General features: G+C 32.5%; 1 protein-coding gene across 1 annotated transcript in view; it reads left to right on the forward strand.

Annotated features, from left to right (window-relative positions):
- Positions 1-227: 227 nt before the first annotated feature.
- LOC129228479 (leishmanolysin-like peptidase) overlaps positions 228-23,197 on the forward strand; it is a gene marked incomplete at its 5' end in the record, with an annotated part of 48,056 nt that continues 25,086 nt past the window's right edge. Inside the window, 7 exons of the mRNA XM_054863159.1 lie at positions 228-254; positions 8,219-8,316; positions 10,567-10,597; positions 12,772-12,854; positions 16,134-16,251; positions 17,695-17,870; positions 22,718-22,823. Coding sequence (XP_054719134.1) covers positions 228-254; positions 8,219-8,316; positions 10,567-10,597; positions 12,772-12,854; positions 16,134-16,251; positions 17,695-17,870; positions 22,718-22,823 — 639 coding nt within the window. The remainder of the gene's footprint in view (positions 255-8,218; positions 8,317-10,566; positions 10,598-12,771; positions 12,855-16,133; positions 16,252-17,694; positions 17,871-22,717; positions 22,824-23,197) is intronic.

Raw genomic sequence — 23,197 nt, forward strand, 5'->3', positions numbered from 1 at the left:
TTGTTATACAGATTTGAAGTCTGTGTTCTTAAACCTCCGCGTTTCTTCTTTAGGATTTCTAATGTACTTGTCATTTTCATTCAATGTAATATTTACAACAGGTATAATAATAAACTGAGCTTACCTGTGTAAATTTCAAGACTTTTCAGATTCAGCTGATCACAATATCATATCCTGTCGCGGACGCCAGATGAAAGAACTCAGCAGTTCCAATTTTGGAGGTTTTAAATATTGTTCGTAAATTTGTTCATTTGGTCAAAATGTTACACAAGTAACCACATTACAACCATCAACTAAAACAAAACTAACTTTTATTAACATAAACAAAATAAAATTAACCATAGGAATGGTTCATGCTGGTATTTCAAGGGCCAGCGGCTCCCTTCAAAATCCACATCAATCGAAATCCACAAAACCTAAAGCAATCTTTCAATTTAAACTTAAACTTAGGTTTGCTGTAAAAACGGCGAGATATTTTCCCGCCAAAAGAAACTAAAAGGGAGATTCAACACCCCCTACAAACGCAAAAACAGGGTGGCGACAGATCAGGGAACTTTATTAATCAGGGAAATATCAGGGAATTTTGAAAAAATAACAAAAAATCAGGGAAAATTGATTTTATGAAAATATATATATATATATATATATATATATATATATATATATATATATATATATATATATATTTTGCTTTACAAAATTAAAATTCCCTACGCATTTTCCGCCAATTATCTGTTCAAAAAAAAAAATAAATAAATAAAATTAATGAGGTGCGATTATACACTGCCGCATATTTGTGCATCTTTTTTCCTCAATATCAAAGTATTGAATCTTACTTATTAACCACAGGATGAACTTCCTATGATTGCTTCTGTGTCTGTTAAGTTATTTATTTTACCTAGCTTGAAATTTCCTTTTACGCTTTCAATGCTACGTAAAAAAACAACCATACAGGCAAAGAGGAAGCCTTCATTAATGCCTTAGCTCCTTTGCCTTTACTCTATTGTCTCGAAGTAATTAGCGAACTGTAATCACGATTTCAAGAAGAAATCTTTGGTGTTTGAATCAATACTATAAAAGCTTAAAAGTTATTATTTCTTCTCTTTTTTAAATAAATTGCTAAAATTGAACTTTCAATAAAAAAACTTTGTTTTTTGCCGTTTTACTATTTGTTGTCACCGCAGATTATAAAGGTTTTCTTTTCTTCAGACTTAAGTGATTCTTTAATTTTATAACCAAGTTGTATTCTTCTTTTATGTATTTTAAAATTAACTAATAGTTTTTTTTCTTTTTTTTTCTTGCATTTCAAAGTTGTTTCTTACAAAAAGCAATCTAAGATTTTTTTTCGTTACATACTGAAATCATTTGAAGTAGAGTTAACTTGTGTACTTAAGTAAATATCTTTATTTTTTTTATTGTTAAATTAAAATACTGTATTCATTAGGGTGCGTTTTATTTTTGAAGATGTTATTTTTTCATGAGGCACCCTCTCATTTTGTTCCTTTGGATGAAAAAAAATGTATATATCATAAAAATAAAAATTGAATAAAATTTAGAGGTTGCTACCATTGTTGCAAAATTTGAAATCTATTTTCTTTTTGCATCTTTTATTATAATATTTATTTGTTATCTTTCTGTCATTAATTTTAATTAGTAATAAATTAGATTGTTACTGACTTTGAAATTATTTCATATTTTATTAAATCATGTTAATTAACTGTAGCTGCAATCAACTCTCAACCTCTTTACTAACTGTTCGTTAGCATCTCAAAAAAAACACAAGTTTTCAGTTAGGAATGAAAAAAGAAAATTAAAAGAGTTCTATTTCAATAATCAAAAACAACATTATTGGAATCCATCATTAGATTATTTGCTTGACCTTGCTCTTGCTGACGATACTTTACGCAAGATTTCGTTTCCAGGCTAGAAATTACTTCTAACTGAAAGAAAACTAGGAGGACAAGGCGAAATTAGTAACAAATTAATGTCTTTTAAAATAGCAACAGAACTTGCGTGAAAAGAAGAAATTTTGAAAGAAAGAAAATCATGAAGAATCTGAATCAACTGTAGTGAAAGTATTATTATTATTATTTTGCCTCTATTGTAACTGAATGTACTTTGACTGATTCTGAAGAACAAGAATATGCAATAAAGTTTATCTAGATTTGATCTTTTGTTGTTGAAAAGCATTTTCACTTACAAGAAAGAAACTTGCTTCAAAAAATTTTATTTGACATCTACGTGTCATTTCTGAAGAGACAAACTCCAAATTGGTCTCTTTCTTAAAGAGACTTAAAAGAACAACTCCTCCAATGAAACGCTGAACATCAGATGTTGTAAAACTAAAACCAAAGGAAAAAAAAATAGAGGATTTCATTACTAACATTCAGATTTTTCACCATTAAGGTCTTTTCATCAAGTTTTTTTGAAGAGATATTATCAAATAGTTTGGATGATGAGTAGCAATCAGAAAAAGGCTTGTATATTTCACATTACTAGAAACAAAGGGGAAAAAATTACAATATTGGTGAATGTAAAAGAGTGAAATTGTAAACCAATGATATAAATGGCGTAGTGGAACTTTTGCATGATTTTTGTTTGACATTGTTACACAGCATAGCAACCATGAAGTGCTTATTATTTTTTTGTATGCATAGGAAATAAGTATTTGGGTTATGTTTCTACCTTAACCAACCCAAATTCATGTTGATGTCAAATATTGCAATAGAAAATTGGGAATATTCTTTTACTCTATTTTTTCACAATGAATGTAATTTTAATCGCTGGTAGCAACCCCTAAATTTTGTTCAAATTCTATGAAACTTTTAAGTGAGTGTTTTTTCATCAAAAGGAAGCAATTAAAGGGATGCCCCGTAAGAAATTCAAAATTTTTTCAAAAAGTGCATTATAAGACGCACCTTAGTATTCATTCATTAAAACCTATGTTCTTGATTAGAGAAAAGCTCCCTATGAATAAATGTCAAATGGTTTCATCTGTTTTGCATAAATATTGTCAATTAGTTATATAAAAATAACTACATTACTTCGATTCTTTCACTATTACTTGTTATTCTTGCAACAATTATTATACTGTTTGAAAACTTAGTTCAAAATAATTTCAATTACTTTTTAGTTCTATCATAAATACACATATGTTTTTAAGAGTAATTTTAATAGTTTCTTAAAAATCTTGTGCTAAGTGGTTTCTTGAAGTAAAGTATTTTTTTTTTTAATTTTCTGTAATCTTTCCATGTAGAAAAATTGAATATACTGTTTTGTAGGTTTTTTTCCCCAAAAATATTGACTTGATATATTTTTTTTAACTAGTTTATTAAAAAAGTAGCATCTTTTTAAAATATGTCTTTAGTTCAACAGCTTTACACAGCTTAAAACGTTTAAAATACTGCTTTTTATACAAACATACAATGAATTTCAAGTTGAGCAAAGAAAGAAAACCATTATCATTGGTAACGTAAATCAGGGAAATTTGATGAACTAAATCAGGGAAAAGTCAGGGAACTTTTTTTCACAGTTCCTGTCGCCACCCTGAAAAAAAAAAAAAAAAAAAAAAAAAAAAAAAAAAACATCTAAACCTGAATGTTATACAATTTTCAGAAACAATGATAATTCTTGCGCTAGATGCATGTGTGCAGGCCGCCATGAGGTCAAAAGAGGGTTAAGGAAACTGATGATCCCTTAATTATTTCAAACATATCTCAAGAACAGGGAAAGATAATGTTTTTTTTTTTTTTTTTGGTTTAAGAGGAAGTCAGTACTAGGTCTAAGTGTTGACTATATATGAACCTAATCCTGAGTATAGTATTCACTTCATGATATGGAGTAGAAAAGGGGGGGGGGGAGCAGGGGTTTCACTCATGGGAAAATTTTTGAATTTGTAGTCTTAAAAGGTAAGTGAAGTTTTGGAAAATGTGAAGCTAAAAGCTTCATATTTTCCAAAACTTGCAACTCCACTTTGGGTATCACCCCCCGAACGGTTGACACCCGGGGCAGACCGCCTCCCTTGGCCCCCCTAGTGACGCCACTGCCTATACTAAAACTTAAAGCTTTCATCAATGAATATTGATTTTAAAGGAAAGTTCATCAGCAGCTTACTTTTACATACCGCATGCAATGAGCATAAATAAACAGTTTGTAAACGTTTAACTTGCATGCAGTTTTCGAAAACTAAAATAAAAATATTTGCTATAATCTCAGTGTATGTCTAAAAAATCAACTAACAAAATATCTTAATTAGGAAAGAGAAAATTAAGTGATTTTCAATTTCAAAATAGACTTTCTTTACTCCATGACCCCCAATTTCCCTCCACCTGACACAAGTTCCTTAAGGGAATCGGGACGTTCTCGGCAACGAAAAGAGTCAAATTTTTAGTTGCAAATCACAGGGTGTTTATTCGTTTTAAAATCAAGTGTGACTTAAAAACTATTTTCTATAGAAAGAATGTAATCTTCTCATCATAAACCAGTAAAAATATCTTTTTTTCCTTAAAGAAAATATTTTTGAATTGTAAATAGAAAATATATAGTTGCACGATAATTTGAAAATTTATGACTGCAAATAGGTACGCTTAGCAAATACAATTCTGAATTAAATCACTCTAAACTTCAATACTATACAGGCAAAAGGTCACAAATTACAGTGAGCCTATTAGTTTTCAGTTACCTTCAAATTAAAAAACAACAAAAAATGTTAAAATATAGTATTTTTTAAAATCCCGAAAAAGTACTATATTTTTCGCTAAAATTAGCCTCTTAAAAGTACAATAGTACCTAAACAAAAGTAAAAATATGTTTAACACGTGCAAAATGCTTGTATATAATACTAAGTTTCATAATCATACATTGATATGAATTTTATGTAAGCGTACCTAAAGTTAAAAAAAATGTGTTTTCTGAAAAAAGGGAAAACGTGTTGACCTTGACAATGCTGGTAAGCATGCGATACACTTCCCAAACTGCTTGCGCCGAGGCATTTTCTAAGTTCACGTTATGATAATAGAAAAAAAAGAGTAAAAGTAACTGGATCATGAAATATTTGATGAAAGAAAACATTAGTTTGTGTCAACATTCAATTCAGATACCATCCCTTAAAAAGGGGCGTGGCTTTTTTGTTTTCATTTGAAATAGTAAATTAATTAGCTTTCGGAATTTGATACCCACACAGTACATACATTTTTGGAATTGGGGAAGTGTGCCGTATTTTATGCAACTAAAATTGAAAAATCAATTTTTTGAACGTATAAAACGTCCCGGTTCCCTTAACTGAAAAGAGCAACCTGGAATAAATTGTTTAGGGTCCCTTTGAACGGTGTTGTTTTTTCATTACACTAAAGGAATCTTTTTATTTTCATTATTACTTTATTTTCCCGTTCTTCAGTTCCATTTTGTCTTGAATTTTTTTGTGACATCAGAATTCAATGTTTTTATAGTAAATGGCCTGACATCAGGGCCGGATTAACCCTGATTTATGCCCCAGGCCAAACTTGGAAGTGACGCCCCACCCCACATAATTGATCTCTGTCGAAATTGGATTCCCCCCCCCCACAAACCATTCCCAGAGGCAGAGTGGCGTCCAGTAACAAGTGAAGATTCCGCGCTCTCCTCTGGTTGACAAAATGAGAAACGGGTTTCTTTCTTTTCCTTCGATGACGTTCAAAAAAGGGGACTTCGGGGGTGCTCCCCCGGGAATTTTTTGTAACTGAAACGTTAGAAATGTAATTTTAAGCCATCTAATGCGATTTAACGGCAAGTAATGGCATTCGGATTTCGCCCTGGAAAGTTTTCGAAACTGAAGTCCTACATACCTAATTGTATGTTTTCTTTGATGATGATAGAAAGGGATGTGTTCAGGGACGCTCAATCCCCTCCCCCCCCCCTCGTCAAAATTAAAAACGAAATTTTCGACGATCTTTACCAATGATGCTGAGTAACTGTGGGAGTCGGAACAACTCTCCTAGATTTTTTGGAAATTGAGGCTCGAAAGCGCAATTTTTAACGATCTTTTTTTCCTTTTTTGATGTGGGGGTGATTAGTGACTCTAGCGAGGAAAATTTTCGAAATTGAAGACCAAAAAATTGTGGTACATCTTTTATGACTGCCGGGAAAAGGAAGGGGTTTAGCCGTTCTTTCCCAGAACAATTTTGATATTGAAGACTTCAATACGCAATTGAAAACCATCTTGATTACATTACGAGAAGGAATAGGGTTTGGTAACTCTCTTCAGTAGGTGTTTTAAAATTGAAGTTTTACCAAAAAACATTTTGAAGGATTTCAATAATGTTGAAGAAGAGCTGAAATCGGGGGAGCTCTCGGGAAAACTTTTTAAAGTTAAGGACCTAAGATTGAAATCTTAGACAATTTTCAATGAGTAGGAATGAAATCAGGGTCACTCCCTAGGAAAATGTTCGAACTTAAGGCCCTAAAAACGATATTCTAGACGAGCTGTTATAATGTGAAAGTGAGGCGTTAGAGGTCTTTCCCCTGAAAAGAATTTGAAATGAAAACTCTAAATATGCATTTGTAGGAATTCTCCTCCGGAATTTTTTTGAAATTTTTGACCGTCTTCAAAATGTTGGAAAGGGGGGGGGGATGCTCCTGCACAAATGTTTAGAAGTTGAAGTTCTATAAACGAAATTGTTTGCCAGCTCCCATGATGTTAGGGAGAGAAATAGTGTTTGGGACTCTCCTCAGAAATTTTTCGACATTTAAGTCCTAAATGCGCAATTGAATCATTGTGAGAAGGAACTTGGTCCATTGAGTTTCACTCCGAAAATTTTTGAAATTGACATTTTATTTAATTTGTTAGGCTACCTTTTGTAACATAAAAAGATGGGGTTAGGCTCAGAAAATGCCTCCCTCCTCCTATTTTGCTTTGTCCGTAATATATATATATATTTTTTTTAAATATAAATAAAGTGAAATTAGGTATCCTTATTTTTTATACATATAAGGATATCTAATTTCACTTTTCGTTAGATGTTGGTACATGATGTGTATGCTCGTATTTTGTCATTCGGTAAGATTTGATTTTTATTTGATAAATTGACTATTTCCCCCTCCTTCAAAAAAAATTTAACTTAGGGCACCCCTGAGGATTTTCAGTAAATATATATTAATTAATAAATTATTAATTGCAAAACCCATACTTACTGACGTAATTTAAAGAATCAAGAAAAAAAGTTTCAGTTACAAGTTTTATAACTCAACATTTTCTGAATCATGATGTTTTTTACGAATTTTCCTGTGCGTGACTTGCCTCTAATAATTTTTTTCATTTTGGCCAAAGCCAGGGTTGAACTAGCCTCCTGTCAGCCTGCGACCCATTGCGCCCTTGAACCTGAGCGTCTTCGTTTTTTTTGAAGCCCTCGAACCTGTGTGACTCCGGTGTCCCCCCCCCCCTTTTCTTTTGGCGCCATCAAACCTATGCGACTTTTTTTTTCGCCCCCTCGAGTCAGTGCAACTTCATGGGATTTTTTTTCTTTTTTGTTTTGCCCTAGAACGCCTACGATTTCGTGTGTTTTTTCGCACCCTCGAACCTGTGCAACTATTTTTTTCTTTTTCTTTGCACCCTCGAACTTGTGAGCTCTTTGCAAGGACCCAGTCTACCCTTGGGCAAAGCTATATTTTGATGAAATTATTGTTCAAATCAAAAATATTGAAAATTATCTGCTTTGACCGGAAAAGTACCTCAACTTAAGCATTACACCCCCTCCCCTCTCTTCCAATCGCTTTTTTTTTCTTCCTAAAGGGCTGGTTGCAATCTATTCTAGTTGAACTTTGCTTCTCCATAATAGCAGGCCACATTTTTGTTTTTAGCAAGCTGTTTGATTATTTTTTTTCCCGCCACGTGCGCCCCTAGGCTAGGGCCTAGAATGGCCTATTGGATAATCCGGGCCTGCCTGACATATTTTTCACAAAAATTTCATAGATTTCACTGGATGATATTTTTTTCATAAGAAATAGTTCAATTCTTCACTCACACAAAAAAGGACCCCCCCCCCCTCGCAAAAAAAGTTAAGCAAACAGTTGATACGTTTACTTTGTTAAAAAATTTTTAAAATTTTTACAGCACCTCATCAAATGAAATACTATAATATTTAAGATGTGTGGTTTAAGATTTTGTTAAAATTTTTCCAAATGATTTAAGTATTCATCCGTAATAGTCAAGCTATGTATTGACTCAGGTCTCTCTTGCTTTTAGGTTCAGCACGTCCATTTGGAACCACCACATGTTGTTCGCAAAAGAAGCATCTCCCAGCCGCTAAGGATCAAAGTTTTTTATGATAAGAGCGTCCACAGGTATGTTTACAACTCTTCATATGGGAAACTTGTATGGTTACAAGACAAGAAAAAGATGAGTTACTTTTGCTCATTTTATTGTTTTCTGAAATAAAGCTGAGGGAAAGAGCTAAAAATGGGAGGGGGGGGGGAATCTGAAAATGTACATAACATTTTCATCATAGTTGAATGCCATGTATACTTGCGTACCTATAATCCCCCCTTCATCGGGATCAAATGGAAGACCTACTCGATAGTTTAACCTCCTATTTTCAATGGGGGAAAAATTTAGGATGAAGGTTTTGCCGCGCTTTGTGAAAGCAAACGTTAAAAAAAAAAAAAAAAAGAAATGAAATGTAACAAATGCGTTTACAGCCAAAAATCTGCAATTTTCACTCTGTCATGAAATGTTTTATTTTTGCGACCTTAATTTTTTTTTTTTTTTTGTAAAGGGTTCGTTTTTGCGATTTCGATTTTGTTAGTTGATGCAATTGTTCTGATCTAATATCAATGAAATTTGACATTTCAGTTCTTGGTAGTCTAATTATATTCATTTTTTTAAAAAAATGAACTGTGATTTCCACTTGATCAACTATCTTTTACTCTAATTAAGTAGTCTTTGGTTATTGGTCAGATAATAACAAATAATTCTAGAATGTTACAGTAATATTTAACGTATGTACTTTTCTCTACCTCTCCCACCCTTTAATGTAATGCCTTAGGCTGTACCATACAAAGTCGATATTGCTATAAGTGGAAACCCCTTAGAGAATACTGGGAAAAAAAATTCGAAAATTTGCGTTTAAGTCGAGCCTCTGTTGTCAGGAAAAAAAAAACTCTTTAACATTTTACCACCGGTTTTGAATTTAAACGTTTTAAAACGAAGGAAAATAAAATATAATGAAAATTCTTGCTATCAAAAATGAGCGATTTTTGTAGTTTTTTACAAATAGGTTTTATTTCTGCGATCGTGATTTTTGGAAAGGGTTTGTTTTTATTATTACGAGTTTTGTTAAATGTTGCTTTTATTTTGTATTATTAACAATAAAATATTGCATTGTAGCCATATTGCATTCCCAGGACCATACCTGAGTTTGAAAGTGCAATTTTCAAGGTTCTGTAGAAATTTTAGAGGAAAAAAATCACCTTATTGCCTTCTTCCCCAAAAGTAGGAGGAAATTGTGCCGTTTTCACGGCAAATAAAATGTTAAGTGCTGTTGATTTTGTGTAAAAATGAAATATCTTTCTTTTATTTAACCTATGGTTAAAATGACTTTGATGAGCTTATCACAAAACTTTGATTAGGTTTTAAGAGATCAACTGCAGTTTGATGTTCTATTTTAGGAATACTTGATCTTTTGATGAATCACTTTCCTGTTTAAAATAACTTAAAGTTTTTTTAAATAATCTCTTCATTTTGCTTACTGTTTTCCTTCATTTTTGTGTGTATATAAATTGTTATTCAAATTTAGTATCCTTTTTACTTCCTTTTACAAAATAGAAAGTATTGTATTCGCGAAAAAATTTTCACTCAAAAATCGGCCTTAATTTCCATTTTGTTCACCCCCGAATGAATGTTGAGTTTATTTTTCAACCCGACCACACATGGATTTATGCCTAGCAACGTACAGAAACCCAAAATATTCATTTTGACGATCCTCGAGTTAATTACAATGAGTTTTCTCGTGACGTCTGTATGTGCGTATGTGTGTCGCATAACTCAAGAAAGGAATGTCCTAGAAAGTTGAAATTTGGTACTTAGGCTCCTAGTAAGGTCTAGTTGTGCACCTCCCTTTTTGGTTGCATTCAGATGCTCCAAAGGGGGTCTTTTGCCCTTTGTGGGGGGGGGGGAATCATTGTTAATTTCGATGTAAGTTCAAGTGGTGTTATAATTTGGCGGACGCTAGGCGATATATCGTCAGTCTTTTGGTCGCCAACTTGGCTACAAATTTGGCGATTTTTTTTTTTTTTTTTAAATCTGGTTTCAATTTAGCTACTGTTGGGGATATTTAGAGAGTAAACTATTGAATCTCATTAAAACTGCCAATAATGAGAAAATGACATTAAACTGGAGTAAGAGGAAGTCATGTGATGCACACATCAGCTTGTTTTAAATAATCTCTTTTGCCATTGGTGTACAACTGATTTTTTCTTTTCCTTCAAAATCATATTTGCTTCTTTGAACGTCATATTTATTAATTACTAATATTTATTAATTACTAATGCATTTGTAATGCTTTTAACTAAAAAAGCTGTTTTGTTTCTTTTCAGACTCCCTGTTGAGAAATTTGAAGTTATTAATGTAAGTTTAAAAAAATATCTATACTATTAAAATCTATTTGTATCTATGTATGCATGTGCAGCTGAAGATCGCTTCTGATAGGCTGTTGAGTATCATGTGACCATGATGATGAAATGCTGCCAAATTTGGTGAATTCTGGTGGCAAAAATGTCGCTAAATTGAGGATGTTATCAGTATGTAGGGGGTTGCTGATGTCATCACTGTTGTAGGCTATCTAACTGCCACAAGCAGCTTGATCATATGGAGCCAGCTAGTTTATTCTTACTAGTTTATATTATTTTATTAGCATTTCAAGATTCAGTGACTTTCTCTGAATTTTGTAGAAATTAAAAAGTTATTGGAAAGTAAGGTTTTCCATATTTTTCTACTATTGCACTGCCTGTCTGAAAATATTGTCATTGCAAATGTAATTTCTGCAAACCTTGTAACTGTAAGGAGTTTATACAGTTATTATACGTTACATATTGCGGATTCAATATACGATAGCCTTAAGTTGAAGTTTTGGATCTGTCTATATGTTCTTATAAATCTTGTTTTCCTGCTCTGAAAGATAGTTGAAATTGTTGTACATAAATCATCACATTTACACTCTAAAATAATCCAACATGTTTCAGACCAAACAATGGGTTTGTTAAATTTTAAAATTTGGAATGAAATGCTATGTCCACAAACTGTTTCATTGCTACCAATAGTTAAAGGCATTTAAGCATAAAAATCTATTTTAGCTCCCTCGCATAACATTCTGTAAAACGTGTGTTAAATGGTTTTTTATCACCCACATCATGGCTGTTTGAAGTGAATTCATCTGACGTGGGTTTTAAATTTAATGTTTTATGTACAATGCTTGTATGTTAATTTTTATGATTAAGTAGGATATGTGAGTCATATTAAGTGTGACATAACAGCAAGGGGATATTTAAGGGGGGGGAGCCTAAGGGGATTGTGACCCTCTGGAAATAAATTTAAAACTACTCATTGTGTGTATAAGGATTTCATTATTTTCAAACAAATTCTGAAAGTTCTCATAACATTTCACTTGGAACCCTCTTGGAAAAAACTCCTATATATGCTCCTGTATAACAGGTAGACTGGAAAGTGCCTGAGTTCAAATTTCTATTTAGATATTATTTATCAACAAAGCATTTCTTCCAATCATCTTTTAGTGGTTCCAAAGAATCCAGATAATCTATAGGGACTCTTTGTGCTCAGCCTGCATAGCCAAATATGCATGAAGCATAGATCTATCATGATTCAGTTTTTAAATTTATCAAAATGAGAGATGTTAATGGGTGAATTTTTTCACAGAAAGCAGGACAAGGGGCCATTGTTTTAAGCTGTAAAAATCTCAGACAAACCTGAAAATTAGGAAAATTACTACTTAAGTAGGGTCGTGGGCACTTGGAATAGCTTACGGGAAGAAGCAGTAATGAGCAAGGGGGTGGATAGCTTTAAGAGGGTGATTGATCTTCATTGGGGACAAATAAACTGACTAGGACCAGCCTAGCTGGGCCCGGAGCCTGTAGCTGTTTGTCACATTTGGGGTATTTTGCGTTTTTTCGTTTGTATTTTACGTACTTATTATACATTTTTTCACTTATACACTTTTTTCTTGCAGTCTCATCAAAAACGTATAAATGGTTCTTCATTGTAAATGTAAATAAAATTTAATTTATAGAGTCGTTGATGAGCATGATGAAAATTATGTATTATAAAGATATTTATACCAAGTAATTATTTGTCATATGTAATTTGGGGATCCGATACAAGTTAGAGTCTCTAGGCACATGCCTGTCTTCCTGTAAATCATCCTTTGGAGATAAATCAAGATAGTTTTTAATATATATATACATATGTAAATGTACTATTTATATACTTGTTGGGGGGGGGGACACTTCCTGAGAACTTTTCTTTGCAGTTAGTAGTCACGGAAACAAGACTTACTTATTTCAGAAAAATCTTAAATTTTGCATTTTTGTTACTGAAAATTTATTAAGTTTTTGATTACATGCATGTTTTTGTTAGGCACCATTTTCTTCTTATTTGTTTATTTTTTTCTTCTTAAAACATTTATCTATCTATGGTAAAAATCTTGAATTATGTCTAGAAGTATTTGTTCTTTGCGTATTGTGAATTTTTTAAACTACAGAATTGCTGAGCATCTCTTTTATTTTTAGCTAACTATCCTTCCCCAAGCTTTGGATTACTGGCAGAACACACTTCTTGTTAGACCCATGGCTGTGCCCATTCGACTTAATAGGTGATTATATTTATTTCTATCTTTTTTTTAAGTGATTGTGGGAGGAAAAAGGGGGGGGGGGGGGGAGAATTGTGTTTGTTTAGAGTACTGTTTTACTTTATTTTAGGTGAATACCTGTTTGAGCCATTTAATATTTTCTAGTGATGAATTGATAGAGTATTTCTTCTTGTTTAGTCTCCTCTTTTATGTGTACAAAAGCTGATTTATGTATTGGTTTATTTCATGCTTCTGTGCTTGTTTGTGTTACATTATATGACATGCAACACTAAATATAGGTAATTGAACCACTGCAACAAATGGTTGGAATATTAGATTTAAACTAATGATGGGAAGTGAACTAAAATCTTTTACAAACTTTAATTAAAGTTGTACAAAAGAGTTGCAGATTAGAAGTGTAAACGAATCGTCCAGAAAAGCTTACCGCTGTCGTCAGCACCAGCCATCACCTCACAGGCCCAATGGCACCTTCACTTTCTCTGAAGCTCGCCTATGTTCCCCTGTCTGTCTTCTCTTTCTCTCTCCATCCTCCTCGGGTTCCGGGGTTATTCCTCGAGTATGCTGAGGAGGTTTGCAAGGTTATTTCTTTGTTGCCTTTTCGCAATGTCTTGTTATAGTAATGAAATATTTATCCTTTGTGTTGTGCATCTAATTTAATTGTTTTAATAATTTTCAACTGTAAAGTCTAGAGTATTTTCAGCCAAAACTGCACGGAATATACCAGTATGTTTTAAATTTATCAGTAACATATTAATTCTTTTGACATCAACTGCGTTTTGCAATGCATTAAATTTTTTTTTTTTGAAAAACTTGAACAATCATACAGGAACATTAAATGTGATGTTTTTTTTTTTTTTTAAGCAATGAAAATGTAATCAGTGATCATAATTTTTATACTCATGCTTGACACGTGCCAACGGCACAACAAAAAAAGGTGGTTTTGGGGATTACCCCCCCCCCCCCCCAGTGGCATTGGTTTTAACATATTTGGCCATCTTGGTGCTGTGGTTTATACACATGTAAGGACCATTTTACCCCCCCCCCCCTCCCCTCTCAGAAGGTAAATTTAGGCTGCGCTAGTGACTTGGGCTAATTTTATACTGTTTTAATGCTAGGCTTTGGTTATGAGTGAATTGGATTTTTTTTTCATATTCACAAATATATTCAATAATTTGTGTGGTTGTATAGTTTTATACAGTTTTTAGACACATTATATAAATACTAGCTGACTTTTACATAGCATTCACACTTGAAATTTGTAGCTCTGCTGTAAAAATACTATGTAAAAACATATGTAAAGATTAGCATATATGTAAACCATGTGTAAAAATTAGCATATTTGCTGGATTGAAAATTATCAGACTAAATAACTCACAAACTAATTGAGATAATAACATAAAAATGCATGCTGAGAGAATGCTTCAATCGAGCACAAAGTGCTCGATTTAAAAAAGCAAAAGGCATACCTGCTGCATTAATTTTAATGCCTGAAGTGTGATACGCAAAATGCTTTTTTTTTTTTAAATGCTACAAAAGCAGACCACTCAGACAGGGAGTCGAGCCCTGGACCATTAGGATGAAAGCCTATCATTCTATGGACTGAGACATCCAGTTCTTCTTTTTAACAAAGCGAGCTTAAATTAAAAATTTAATGGAACAAATTCATCTGTTTTTCTAAGTGTAAATTTTATTAAAATAGACAAAATGTGAATTGTTTATTAATTTTTTGCTAAAAGCAGGGAGAAAATCTTTAAGATAATAACTTACTTTTGAAGTTTGATGAAGTATTAAGGAAGTTATGGTGTTCCCACAGAAACACCTTTGACACTTAATGTAAATGATATACAAGCTTTATGAGCATAAGAAGTACACAAATTTCACCCATTTCACAAGCATAAAATGTGAATTGAAGAGTAAAAACTACAATTAGTATTATTAATTCAATCAATGTAATTTTTGGTTGTTAATTAGTCAATCATGTTTTTCTATCTTGATGTAATAAAAATGATTTTTTTTTCAAAGAAAAAACTCAAGTTAGTTTTAAGGAATCATTTTAAAAATAAACTTGAAGAATAAAAGAAAAAAAATGCATGCAAAACTTAGTTCAGCTTTTTATTATGTACAATAATTTGTTGTGGAAACTCATTATGTGATCTTTTTAAGCACAAAAGATGTGTTTTGTAAAAATAACTTTTTACTATGAGCATCTCATCTTTCTAAATGTTTGTATGTTAGCCATTCAGTAGTTTTTTTTTTTTTTTTTAATTATCCTGACAATTGATATTTGCTTTCTTTAGTTTGAATTGACTAAATCAAACATTAAAGTAAGAAAAACAACGTTAAAAAAAGCTCAAATTTGCCAATTACAGTAATTTGTAATGAGCTTAAAGCTCATTACTTTTTGCATTGAAAAAGGCGTTCCCTGTAACGCCAAAACATGTGTCTGCTGTAATTGGCAAATTTGTGCTTTTTTTAACGTTATTTTTCTTACTTTACTGTTCGGCACAAAGGTATTTATTTATCTTAAATCAAACATGTTTATAACCGTACAACTATTACTGTACTGTTAACAACTGTAATGCAAGTCTTGGTCAAAGGATCCTTAGATGAAAAAAAGTGTATACCTTTTTGCTTAATGTAGTATTTATTGCATTTAACTATTTGTTCTTTTTCTCTCTTGTTGACAGAAACTTATTTCACATTAGTGAAAAAATTTGTAGTTATATTTTAGTAATTATGTTGTTAAACAGTTCTACTTATGAGACATTTTCTTTTTTTTTTTTTTTTTTGAAACCTTTCTCTGGTCTTGATATTTTATTTACTTGTTCTGCCCTGCTGTGTTTTTTTGTTTTTAACTTTTGCAATGGCAGTAGACCTGACATTAGATTTTCCCTATGTGCTTTTAACTTGTTGTATCATATATTAAAAAGAATCAGGAATCAATTTGCTGAGGCTTGTTTACTGAAAAGTAGTTATATAATTCGATACGTTCACAGTTGAATTCACAGGAAACTTTTTATAGGGGCATCTTCATATTGTGTTCCGAACTTACAACAACATAGCAAAGTTCTTTCTCGTAATATTTTTCTCAAGCTGTGGACCTTAACAAACCTAATGGTCTAGGTCAACTTTGAATCTCTCTTTCTTTTTCTACAACTTATTTTGTCCTAAATTATAAAATCATGGTTTATAAGAATGCCCCTCCTTAAAAAAAAAATAGTGTTAAACTATGTTTTGTTATGGTGCTGAGTAAAAAAGAAATGAATCTCTTTTGTGTTTCAGAAAATGCCCAAATAACCAGGCCTTCTTCCCTGGAGACGTCTCCCTTCAGCATTGTAAAGAACGATGTGAAAATGTTACAACTTGTGGTGAAGTAGTTGTTCCTGAGGAACATTTAGAAGTAATATTTTCTTTAGTATAGTCAAATTTAATTACAAAGTAATTTGTGTCACTTAACTCTTACAGTTTTTTTAAAATGCAGTTTATGAAATTATTAGCAAATATAAATATAATGTGTAGAATTTCATCTAGTGTGATATATATTACACATTTGTTTCAAATTTTCATTGTGACCCCAGAGCTGTTCTACGAAACATTCTGGTTCCATGAAACACTGTCCGAAGACCACTGGTTTACATCAATACATTTTGTAGTTGTCTGTAACATTTAAGGCTTAATATTTCAACACTATGTTTTGTAGCTTACACACTCTTATTTTCTTTCAGTCCAAAGTAGAATATTGAAAGTATCATTCTTCTGAAGAAACTAATTGCTTATTAACATTACAGTAGAATTTCGATTATCTGAACTAATTAGGACTGATAGTGCCTCGGATGTCAGAAATTGCGGTGAATAGAAACTTCGAAAAACTTAACCAGATCACAAATTTTTTAAATGTATTAATTTAAAGCACTATAAAATATTAATAACATATAAAAAGTAATGATTTTTTAGTTAAAAAGCTAAAATGGAAAATAACTTGTAGAAAGTTTTGAAAAGTCAATTGATTTTTTTACAATGCCAAGTTAAATATTGAAAGATGCATTAAATAGAACACAAATTTTCAGAAAATATATTTAGTTTCAAATTAAAAATTCTTCATTTTCTTAAACTTAACATTATTTTTAAAAAAAATCGACTTCATTATCGGCTTGATTAACAGAAACCTCGGTTAATCGAGGTTCTGCTGTACAGTGCTGGCCAAATTATTAGACTAAAGAGTTTTTTTTTTGTTTTTTTTTGTGCACTATTTATATTAAAATACTATTTATTTTACTGTTAAAGTACAGTACATACTGTACACTGACTATTACGTTATTTTGGCATAATTTAGTGTTTGCAGGTGGCAACACTGGTTTGTTTATGTTCTTTGTTTGTCTACCTACCAGAAACATAACCTCAATCAGCTTAAACAGTTCACTTGTTCTTTTTATTAGTGTGTTCTGTTATATTTAAAGTTAGTTTTAGGTAATTAGTGAGTATGTGTATGTGAGTACATATAATAGTGAGTGTAAACAATTTTTTACCTCCTTTTTTAAAAAGTTAAGAAATGGTGTAAACCTGGTGAAAAGTATGCCAAAAACAACTTAAAATGCTCATCAAGAACAAGGGCATACTAAATTGCATTCTTAATGCATACTATGTATGTTAATGCATACTAAATATTAGATAATTATTTCACTGTTCGTTAATGTGTCTATAGTTATGTAATCAATAAAGAATTTGCTTTGAAAACAATCTTAGTCTAATAATTTGGCCAGCACTGTATTTTCAATCATGCCATGTCTTGTCTGTGAAAACCTGACATTTTCTAGACCTTGAATTCTTTCCTTTATATTCATAGCCGTGCCGAGTGTGCAGTTCTACTGGTCACTTCTGCCAGGTGACTCCTCCGGAAGGTCCAGGAATTAAGGATGCGGATTTTGTATTCTATGTGTCAGCCATGCAGACGGATCGATGCCACAAGGGGCAGACGGTAGCATATGCTGCTCACTGCCAGCAAGAAGCTGCCCTTGATAGGTAAACTTCAATTATTACAACCCTTTAAGCATACCTGTTTGAATGGAGAGCAAGGAAGTGATAACCTTTATTTAAAAATTATATTTTTGTTCAGTTTGCACATACAGTCGAACCTCCACATATCGAACTTCCACATATCAAAATTTTCTATACATAAAAATCCAGCAAATTTCTATGTTCATTAAATAGAAAAATTGTTTCTATATATCGAAAAACATTTTCGACACATTTGTAGATTTTTTTTCCCACTTTAGACTGTCTGTCTCATGAAAAATGAAGGCTAATGGAGAAAATTATGTTCACTAAAGGTTGCTAAGAAATCTGGGGTTGAAGGGTGCGTAGTTTTGTCGTTGTCCCGTTCTGAAGTTCTTAAATTCCCTCAAGTTTATTTCAAATCTTAGCTGTAACCAGTAACGCTGTAGAATCAATTTCAAGTTATCCCTTTCGTCTGTTGATTATCATTCCTAGTCTTAGCTTCAGTAAAAATCATTCAAGTTGAGTAGATTGATTTTTTACTTTTCTCTCGATCACATTGTTAAAACGAAAATCCCCTAATGATGCGATCAAGTTGAATTGCCGAGGAATATGAAGATGTATGTTGGCGTAAAAATGTAATTTCTGTTAATTTTATAATTATTAACTTTAATTTATTCCCATGCTCCTATAAGTTATAAATTTTGTTTCATACATGAAAATTAGCTTTTATTTTAATGTTTTAGGATACTATTATGATAAAATAAGATCGTTTCCATGTATCAAAATTTCTATACATCAATTTTTTTTCTGGCAATTTGCTACTTCGATATATGGAGTTCCGACTGTAATTTTGTTTAATATTTTGTCATTCTTGTTTTGTTTTATCAAATTGTATGAGTTTTTATTCTACGTGACATTTACATTGCAACAAATCTCTGCATATCAGAATTTGGACAAGTTTTTAGAGATAAATTAACATGACTTAATGTAACAGGTTTTTTTTTTCAAACAGTATATTCTGTATCATAAACAATGCAGATTATTTTGAAAAAGTAATGCTTAGTTCTGGTGCAAGAAGAGTTTTTAACACTACGTAGGGCGCAACTGATCTATTAGGCACACCTCGAATTCTTTAGTTAGCCAAGCGCCCTCAATAGCTTATGGAAAAATGTATATTCATTTTCTCAAATAAACTTGTTACATTCGAAAATCATGAAAAACTTTTATTTCTCTTCTTTGGTGTTTGTAGTTGACATTTTTTTCGTAAGAAAATGTGAACTTGCGTAGAAAAGATCAGTAGCTCAAAGTGTGCTTCCCAGGCTCAATGCGCCCGATCATGTTCTACAACATATTGCGCCCGACGGAGTGTTAATAAGATTGGAAATGAATGCAAAGGACTTGAACTTTTGAAGTATTAAACCTTGGGTTTGTTTCAGTCTCCTTATTTATAGTTTTGTTGAATTTAAGCTGCAAAGAAATTAATTTTTTTCTCTGCAATGAATCCTTAACTGAAAGTAGTGCGAGATATTTGGTTGGCAATTAATCGTCTTGAATTTGTATTGGGAAATAAGGGATGCAGTTTTCTTGGGGCAACTGCAATCTGCACCAGTAATGCAGTGAGGAAAAAGCTTATTTGTTAGCTGTATTTGAATTTTAAAGGTAATATATTCTGTTGCTAAATTTAAATATTTCTGAAGAGCAAAACTTTCTTTCTTGCTCCGCTCATAACAGAGAGAAACTCCAAAAGGAAAAACTTTTAACATTTTCAAACATATACTTGGAATGCTCTTTTTTCTTTGCCAAAATTCCAAGAATAAAACAGAAAACCGTATAAATGAGGTAGTGAGAAGCAAAGGGATGCAAGTGGCAAAATAAAAAATTTGGAGATAACCAGTACAATGGTAGGTGAACCCCTCCTCTGTCTTGGGGCAAGAAATAGTGCTAGTAGCCCTGGTAAGTTCTGCTGTACAGCAGGATTTAGAAAAAAAAAACCAATGAAAGCCTACCTAGGTCGTAATCTTTATGTGTTTTACTCCAAACTTGGAAATGTCCACTTACATCCCTTTGCTTCTCACTGCCTCAAATGTAATTGAATTTGACATATTTTTGTGAAAATATTTTGCAATCACAGGTAGGCAGACATTTATTTGTAAAATGTTTTTAGCAGGTGTGCAGCAAGGGGTGAGGGTGGGGGGTCAGCCCCCACATAGCCCTTGGCTTTAACAATGTTGCCAACCAACCAATGTTTATATATATAGGTAAGGGCTGTTATGGACAGCTTCCTCTCTCTTTCTAGGCTAAAGCTACCCCAGTACTTCAGGCATGCACTACTTTTGTCATTCTTGTTAAATTTTGCTTCCTAGATGAGAAGGGGTTTTAAAAGTTAAGAGTAGTAATAGGGAGGAAAAGGAAAAGTAATTCTTGAGAGATTTTGTTTTTTGGGGAAAAAAGTTATGTGAGGGAAGAAGAAAAATACAGTAAAACTCCTCAAATGCGGATACTATCGGGACAAAATTTTTTGTCCACAATAGAAGGGTGCCCGCAGGACAGAGGTTTGATAATGTTATTTGCTTTGGAATCGGTGGAATTAAAAATTGTCCGCATAAGAGGGTTGTCCGTTAGGAGGGGTTTTACTGTATCTTATGTTATTATAACTGTCTTGTGTTATGTAATACTGAAGCTATATTTTATTTTCGCTATTGAAAGAATTGTTTTCATTTCAAAATGCTTTTTAACTATAACAAGACGGTTGATATTCCCAAATTCTAGTCTCTATCAGGGCCGTCCGAAGAGCTGACGGCGCCCGGGGCGAAGTTTCCTGGCGCCCTCCCCCCCTTATACACACAGAAATATCAAATTAGTTATAGCATCAGTGCATAGTACATGCTTGAATTTCTTACATATTGATAAACAAAACAATCAAAGGGCTATGCAAAATACAAATTTAAACACAAGCAATGAATCTGTTCTTTTAATATTTGTAAAAGATTAATGCCCCAAAAATTCTTTTGGGGAGGGGATTTGGATTCTTTTCAAGAGTTTTTTTAGTTTTACTTGTACCAATTTAGTATCAGCTTTCTTATATGTTATAAACAAAGATGTTATTCTTTTGCATCAAATATTTGTAAGTTTCATAGAGAAGCCCACAAATTCTCAATAACACCAAAAATCTCCCAGAGTTGCATTTTTAGAGCTCTAATTTCGAAAAATCACTGGCCCTAATATTACAGAATATGGCCTTATAAAAATTGCTTTTAAGAATTTAGTTTAAGAAAATATTCGTCCCCATGCCGTCTTTCTTTAATATCACAAGCAATGGGTTTTTCAAACGACACTTACAAAAAATTTAAGTGGGATAGCCCCTGAAAGTAAAACACTGCTTAAATTTTTTGAACATAATTTTGAACAATTTTCCTGGGAGATGATCCGGATCCTCCTATCCAAAAATATTCAAAGTTTGTCTAAAACTGCGTTTTTGAAACTTAAATTTCGAAAACTTCAGGGGGAGATAGAATTGATTTCAATCTATTTAAAAAAAAATAATCGATCGGAAACAGTCTCTGAGCTCTCTCCCTTACCCTAACGTCAATAAACATGGCCTATAATCACGTTTTAAGGCTAAAACTGAGTTTTTAAAACTAAAAGTTTCAAAATTTTGACGAGACACCGTTTGACCTTTTTTCCTATCCGATCAATGAAAAAAAAACATTTTTTTTCAAATTGCCCCCTTAAAAACATTTTCTCGTTGCATCACTGCATGCTGGTGCAGAATTCAAGCAAATTTGGTGAGAACTAGACAAATGAGAAGTGCCTTTTTTTTTTATTCTAAACAGTTATATTCTCAGAAATTGTATCTGTTTCAATGATACAAAGGAAATGAATGTTTTGGAGACTGAGAGACAGGAATATTTTCGTGCCATAGGACAAAATAGAGAATCATCGCAATGATTCTCTATTTTGTGTGTCTATGGCTACGTATCTATACCTGAAATGAGGGGGCGCCGCAAGTCGCCCCTAATTTTATACAATCGGGGCATTTTATACAAAGAGAGGCACCGCAAGGCGCCCCTCATTTCGTGTGAATGTCGTTTTGTTCCGTCGAAACGAAAGGTGCCTTGCGGCGCCCCTCATTTTGTGGCGCACGGGGCAGTTGCCCCACTCGCCCCCCCCCCCCTTTGGGACGGCCCTGGTCTCTATATATGTAATTGTTTGAAATATTCTACTTTTAAAATTTTTGGAAGTCTTATATGGTTATTACGAATATTTTCAACATTATTGTGTAAGCAGGCCCTGCTCCTGGGGTAGGTGGTCAGTGCCATAAAATTGCTTCAGTGCTAAAAAAAATGGTTCAGAGTGTGTACCAGTGCTTGGATATGCAAAACATAGTTCGAAATATAACTAGAAATTCAATTTAATTTTGGAGGCGGCAAATTGCGGGAATTTAAAAGTCTTTTGAAAATTTTAATGTGTTTCAATGCACTACTTTAACGTTAAAAAATTTATATTAAAGTGTGTACCAGGGCTTTGATATGCAAAACCAAGTTTGGAATTTAACTAGAAACTTATTTTAATTTTGAGCATTTAACTATCTTTTTTATTTTATTAATATATTACATTACTATTATTATTATTATTCAATGGGGGGGGGGGGGGCGCACTTGTCAATATCGCCTAGGGCAGCATAACTACTAGAGAGGGCACTGTGTATAAGTCCGACTGAGTAATGTTAATCCAGTTGAGTGATAAGATAATAATCATTATACTTTTACGTAGAGAAATACTTACATATTGAAAATATGAGTTTTACATTTAAACTGTTTAATGTCACATTTCCTACTCATTTACTTTGTTTTTTTATCTTTGCCATACAGACCCATTGCTGGTCATGCCAATTTGTGCCCAAATTCCATTTCCACAAAGCCACAGGACTTAGATACTTTACTGTCAACTGTAAAGCATGAAATTTTGCATGCTTTGGTAAGTGGAATTATCCTTTTCTTTCTTTAAATGCAGAAATGGAATGAAGGCATTAATTATTAACATTTTAATTTATTCATCATTTAAAAATTTATGCTGTGTGATGGCAAAGTTTCTTATGCTTGAAAAAGCATTAGAAGATGAAAGAAATTTTATTATAACTATTTGCAAGATATCATTATCTCTGCTTGTGGTAAAATGAATATGCTTGAGTTTTATGACATTTGTCAGTGTATTTTGTCTTCCTATGCATTAAATAAAATGTTTCAAAATATAATGTGTGATAAATGATTTTGTACAACTGATACTATTAATGAAGCCCAAAGTAGTAAAGCACTCATTTGTGCCGTATTAAGCTGGACTTCTGTGTACTG

This window comes from Uloborus diversus, chromosome 8 (genome assembly GCF_026930045.1).
Source record: "Uloborus diversus isolate 005 chromosome 8, Udiv.v.3.1, whole genome shotgun sequence".
NCBI lineage: Eukaryota > Metazoa > Arthropoda > Arachnida > Araneae > Uloboridae > Uloborus > Uloborus diversus.